The 6,354-nt window shown below is 31.6% G+C and overlaps 1 protein-coding gene and 1 long non-coding RNA gene across 2 annotated transcripts; both read left to right on the forward strand.

The window, feature by feature from the left end:
• Window positions 1-806: 806 nt before the first annotated feature.
• On the forward strand, window positions 807-3,451 carry LOC122403834 (GATOR complex protein NPRL3-like). The gene is made up of 7 exons (XM_043407587.1): window positions 807-1,136; window positions 1,637-1,908; window positions 1,976-2,071; window positions 2,144-2,362; window positions 2,425-2,758; window positions 2,840-3,016; window positions 3,077-3,451. The coding sequence occupies exons 1-7, from the start codon at window positions 975-977 to the stop codon at window positions 3,449-3,451; spliced, it is 1,635 nt and encodes a 544-aa protein (XP_043263522.1). The 5' UTR covers window positions 807-974.
• Window positions 3,452-4,608: 1,157 nt separating this feature from the next.
• Window positions 4,609-5,483, forward strand: LOC122403837. Its single transcript, XR_006259655.1, has 3 exons — window positions 4,609-4,733; window positions 4,838-4,951; window positions 5,045-5,483. It is a non-coding gene; the product is annotated as an uncharacterized LOC122403837 (long non-coding RNA).
• Window positions 5,484-6,354: the final 871 nt, after the last annotated feature.

Genomic DNA, 6,354 nt, shown 5'->3' on the forward strand with positions numbered 1-6,354 from the left:
AATTAGAATAACAAATATAATTTCGGATTAATTCTTAATTTTATCATAATTTTAATATTACGCGTACATTTTTCTATAAACAAAGTAATAACATATGATAAATAACAAACCATGGTCACATGATACTGAAATTAAAATTAATATTGCACAAGAATCCTATGTAGTCTGTTTGCATATTGTAATTTCAAAAGCATGTTCATGTTAATTTTACAAGTAGTATTTACCTTTCGAGACTGACGTATAGGATCTAAAAAGACCATAGAATAAGCGTTTCAACTGACACACATAGAGGTTGAAATAAAGCTACGCCTATTAAGATTAATAATAACTCTTATTGAATTAATAAATTTATTATATTTGTTCAATTTAATTATTTCCTCGTAATATTGCCAACTTGTATACGACCAAACATATTGATCAGGGAAAGTAATTGTTGCTTATATTCCAATAAATGCAACTGAGTAATCGAATCGATTTGAATTGAGTTAAAACATAAGCTATTAAAACATTTAACAACATAGAGTTGAGATGAAAAGTACTTAGTATTATAAACTATCTGAGTACATGTTTGCCACAGTACAACCGTAGTCATAATAACAAAGAAATTCAATAACTTCACTTTTCCAAAATCTGTAATTACTGTTATAAAAAATTTACATACTTTTTTTACGTAAATTGAGCGTAACAAGTACACTAAAATACACTTATATTTTTTTAAATATCAAATGTAATATAATGAAGACAAACCACATGGTTCCGGTAGTACTATATTTTGATCAATGTGTCAAAAACTTTTCAATCGAAAAATAACATTTGTATTTTACATTTAAAATAATAGCGGATTGAATCGAATGTATTCATTCCTATTTTGTTTTTAATCGCATGAAAATCGAATTTGTCTTTTGATTATTTGTGTGTATTAATGCTGGTGAACTTATAATATAACCTCTGCAATTAATAAGTTAGTCGCAGTTATGGAAATAAATCCGTTAAGTATAATTCTTGTAAAAAGTGATAGCAAAGGTGATAGACTATTATTTCGTTATCCGTATGTAGCAAAACATACACGAGATTCTAATCAATGCACTAACAGAAAGAATCCTTACTCTTTAACCACTACAGAAGATTTATTGCAGGTCAGTTTTATGATAAATTATGGTACTTATTCAGTAGAATAAAATAACAATCGTAAAGTATAAATCTACGTTGTCAATATTTCTTATATAAAGTGTTGCAGAATTACATGTAAATAGTTAAGGAACAGACATACTAAACAATAGAAGATGTTTAATACTTTTTAGGCTTTCGCTGCCATAGTGGTTACTACTAGAATTGGCATCCTTCAGTATCAGAGATTATTTCATTCCCTGATGAAGCTAGCTGCAATGCTGGCGGAACGTCGGACTCTCTCGCCTTCTGAACGCGGCTCCAACCCGGAAGCCAATTCTAGTAGTAATAGAAGATGTTACGAGAGAAATATGTAAAACATTTGTCCATATGACATTTTTTAGTTAGTTTCGTGTGCAGATTCAGTTCCTTAAGTACTTACATGTATTTCTGAAACAGACCGTATTTATTTTTCAATGTTTATATTATCGAGTACGATAATTTAATAGTTAATAAACTTCATCGACAGTCTTTACCTTTTCTGACCTCTAATATAAGTAATGGAAACTTGACTGGTGTAACCGACGAAGTCTTATCGACGTTATTTGCTGTTAAACCAGAATTGTGCGAACAAAAGTTCGAATTAAAAGTAAACGATGTTCGGTTCGTTGGGCATCCAACTTTGGTTCCATCTCGTGGATTGAAGGAAGTTAATTCTTCTATGCTTTTTAATATTGTCTTTGCTCTTCAAGCACAAGCAAGCCATTCTATAGTAAAGTGTTATTACGATCTGAGCAAAAGGTTTGTTATACATTACGTTTATAGATATATATGACGCACAGTAGATCACACGTATTATTCCTTTTAGATTAGGCATAGCGTTGAGGCACGAAGAAAAGAGATGTGGTTTTGTAATGGAAGAAATAAAAATTATGGTTTCTACCCATGATGAAGTCGCTACTAGGTACATGGGATTATACTTTATATTACTTTGTCAAAGAAATAATAATTAGAATTCCTTGATATATATTTCTAGGTCTGAAGGTGAAAGTGATTGCGACGAATCACCGTATGAATTAATATTACAAAGAAGTTTACTTGCACGTGATTTAAAGTCTGTATTTAGTAGCCTTAGCACTTCTGGAATAATTAATATCATGATTAATAAATGGATTCAAGTACGTTTCTGCCTCCCACAAAAAGTTCATCAATCCCATAAAAAAGGATTTGTTATTAATCCAGAAATAATAGACAGGCCAGTGTTAAAATAATATTCGAACCTTAAAATAATATATTAAATATTAAATTTTATTTCAGGTGTTTGAATAGCTTGAGACCTTATCATGGCTTGTTGTTACTTATCGAACCTTTAGATTTATTGGATACGCTTCCAATAGATTCTTCTCCAGCGCTTAAACGTCTAATTCAAATGTATAGTCCACTGAAAAGTCTACAAACTTTAGCTGCTGATTCTGATCTCACGCTTACTCAAATTTCTCAATTAACTGGCCATTTAGTATATTGGGCTAAAGCTACTATAATTTATCCTCTTTGTGAAAGCAATGTTTATGTTGTATCGCCAGATGCTGTAATAACAAATCAATTATTAGAAGCATTTTCCGAAGAATTTCCAGGACTTTGTCTTTTACAGGTATCTATGAATTATTATTTGTATTATTGAATATCATTTAAATTAAATATACAACCAAATTTAAATTATAAATTCATCTAGGTGATCAGCGACTTTTCATTACCGACTTCGATAAGTCAAAAATTAAATCCTTTAAATCAATCGCAACAGCAAACGCAATTAGTGAAAATAGTCATATGGTTATTAAAAAATCATTTACTCTTACAATTACATACATATGTACAATATATGCCAACTGTGCATGGTCGAACACCATTGGTAAGTTGAAAGAGATTTGTTTTTTTTAGAATTTATTAATTAAAAATCTATCTTTCGAAGGATATGAAGAATGAAATGAATCATAACTTAAATGAGATCACAGAAAGTGGAAACACGTGGAATTTGAACGATGCTTCAAAAGGAATTCCAACTGATATAAAGGAAGAGTTATCGATGAATCTCCACAAAGAAAATGGAATATATAATTATCAGTCAGAAGATTATGATATTCCATCCGATGATAGAAAATTGCTTGACAGATTATGTCGTTTAGATTATTTTAATGGAGGGCATCACTTAGAAGAAATAATGTATTTAGAAAATATTCGCAGGTCTCAATTACTACAAATTTTAGATAAATTTCGAGATGTATTGATCACGTGCGAATGCGAAGACCCTGCCATAGCCCTATTTTATAGTCAATTTGATTCTTAATAGTCTCATATTAAATTTATTTTTAAATTAGGTATAAATTATATTTTGTAAATATTAATTTAAAATGTTCCAACATATTTGGATGCACGATAAGTTTTATGTAAAAGAAATAAAGCACTTAAGAATTAGTGGAGAGATTATAAGAGAATTTCCCTATATATACATAATTTAACAAAATCTTATTACAGTATCACTATGTCAGTGTCTTCTTATAGAAATTCACTATAGCACAGCCGACTCTAGTACTAGCCGTGCTATGGAATGGTTCAGGATTATAATTAACGTTATTTTGCGATATAAAATTATACTAATATACAGTATTTTTTATTAATTATGTATAAGGAATATATGAATATCATAACTATAGTAAGTAGAAGTAATACAGATGTATATTAATATTTATAAATGTTGTATATATTTTGTGGACTGTCGGAATAGTTTGGTGTTGTGATGCATTATATTTGAAATATTTACAGAGATTTCAAGGAAATAGAAGTGTGAAACAAGTTAAAACCATCTTTGAACCAAACTGAAGGATTTAAAAATTGATAAAGGTATGTATAAGTTAATAGAGACCTGAAATAGGCAAAATTATTGGTACGAAGCCGAACAAGTTAAGTGCCCGTGGAAAAGAGGTTAGCATAATTAGCTATTGAAAGGAACAATTATGGAGTTAATTATAAAATCGTGTTAGAGGACAGTATGATAATTGTGAAAAATTTCCTCACCACCCTATGGGGTATTTACCATGGCGCGTTACCTTTTTTTTTTTATTATAATGGGTGGTTCGCCAATAGCCATATCATCCCATTTTCTAAAATAAAATTAATATTTTTAAATAGAACATAACAAAAACATAACTTTTGTATTCTTAAAGAAATAAAGTATTACATTTTGAAATAATAATAAATAATTTTGAATAATATTAATAACAAAACATATCAAAACATACTTTGAAATTCTATTGAAATGCAATTAATAAAACTTTGAATCTTGTGAAATAGTATTCATAATAAGAATATACTATGCAAGTAAATAAAACTCTATTAATGTATTAAAACATATTGAAAGGAATAAGTTAAATATATATAAAAATTAATGTTTTAAGAAAGATGAAATTAAAAAAATCATCGAAAATCTAGTTCCTATTAAAAGTTTTTAATTTACGATTTTTAGAAGCGATGTCTGTACGTGTTTCCAACTGACTATTATTTACAGTTTTCACATAATCGTTTAATAAAATATTTGAAAAAATTGATAATAATTTAAACCAAATACTTTGGTAAGCTCGACCACAAACGCATGTATCCGAAAATGCTAAATAATGTATGTCTGATTGAACGCTAATATATGTTAATTTACATAAAATATGTTTATGATTTCCAGATTGCAAAAATTGAGATTCCAAATTGCCATCATTTATTATGGCTTCCATTATTGCATACATATGAATAAATGAGGCTATCGCTTCTTCAGTGGGGACAGAAAGGCCCCCTCTTTGTGAGTGATCAAAATATACATCGCCTACAGTTTTACCTTTATCCTCCACAACTAATAAACGACATACATTGCAATTGAATTTTTTATCAACAGAATGGGACCCATAACCAGAAATATAAATTTTATTGGAATCATCTACAACACAATCGGACAAGTATTCGGTATCGAAGATTCCTGAGAAACAAGTCACATCAGTGGGAAGATCACGAAGATCGTTATTATAGTCATCACAAATTCGAAATTTATTTTTGATTTCAGTAAGAGAGAACGAATTTGCCGATTTTGAAAAAATATGTTTTAATCTAATTTTTTTTTTCTGCATGAATTATTTCGTTATATGACACATGATAATTACAACCAGATAAAAGTCTATAATTTCCAAATCGTTTTTCTAATTTTTCGGTTGTAAAATGGAGGGTACTACATTCCTTATAAGCCTTGGACATCTCAACAAAACATTCTCCAGTACACCATTGGCCGATAGAATACCGTGGTACCTTTCGATATCAGTTTCTGCAAAATGCAAACTACAGACGGCAGAATATTTTGATGGTGTCCAATTCTTACGAGGAATAGCAACCCTCCATTTCTCCCGCAATTCCTCATCTTTGGGGAATAAATATATAGAATTGTAATTATTATCTTTTAAGGTACTATCATAATTTCCCTTGCAATTGGGAACACAGCAACGCCGTGGCATTATTAATGAATATGTGAAATTTATAAAAAAAATTTATATAAAACAAAATGTCCAAAAATGCTATAGATTATATTAAATAAGTGTGCTACACACCAAAATCAGGATCTGTAGAGTTAATATAAATAAATGAAACACCTGGATTATTGCTCCGTTGCTCGCATTTAATGGACTTCGGTACGTTAATATTTGAAACATTTGAAAGATAGGCGGGAGACCGGAAGGCCGGTAGATGGAGCCTGTGTAGCTCAGAGGCCGGTGGGTAGTGGGAGGCTGGGAGGTTGGGCTAGGTATATCGAAGCCGGACTCCCGCGGTGTTGCCATTTTACCTTCAGCACGGCTAGTACTGTCCTCCGCTCACTTGAAGTCCCGCGAGACGGCACAGGGGCAAGGGGAGTCGGACCGCCCATTTATCTGTCTTGCTCACTTGCTCTCAGGCAGTCCACATGTGTGTGTAACTGCCGCGACGAATAGCGAGCTAGAGACCAATGTGTGCGTGGGAATACGTGTGCCCCTTCTACTTCTCCCGCATTCCTTCCGCGGGACTTCAAGTGAGCGGAGGACAGTACTAGAGTCGGCTGTGGCTCGTAACGTCGCGTAACGACTAGCGGGACGCCCGGTCGGTAAATACGCGCAAATTGCTGCCACACCGTTTCGACGGTTGAAGGGCGCCACACTTAGTATATCTACTCTTTGCTTTAGGTCC

Source organism: Colletes gigas, unplaced genomic scaffold, assembly GCF_013123115.1.
Source record: "Colletes gigas isolate AHSC1104 unplaced genomic scaffold, ASM1312311v1 Colletes_gigas_Sc00078, whole genome shotgun sequence".
Taxonomy (NCBI): Eukaryota; Metazoa; Arthropoda; class Insecta; order Hymenoptera; family Colletidae; genus Colletes; species Colletes gigas.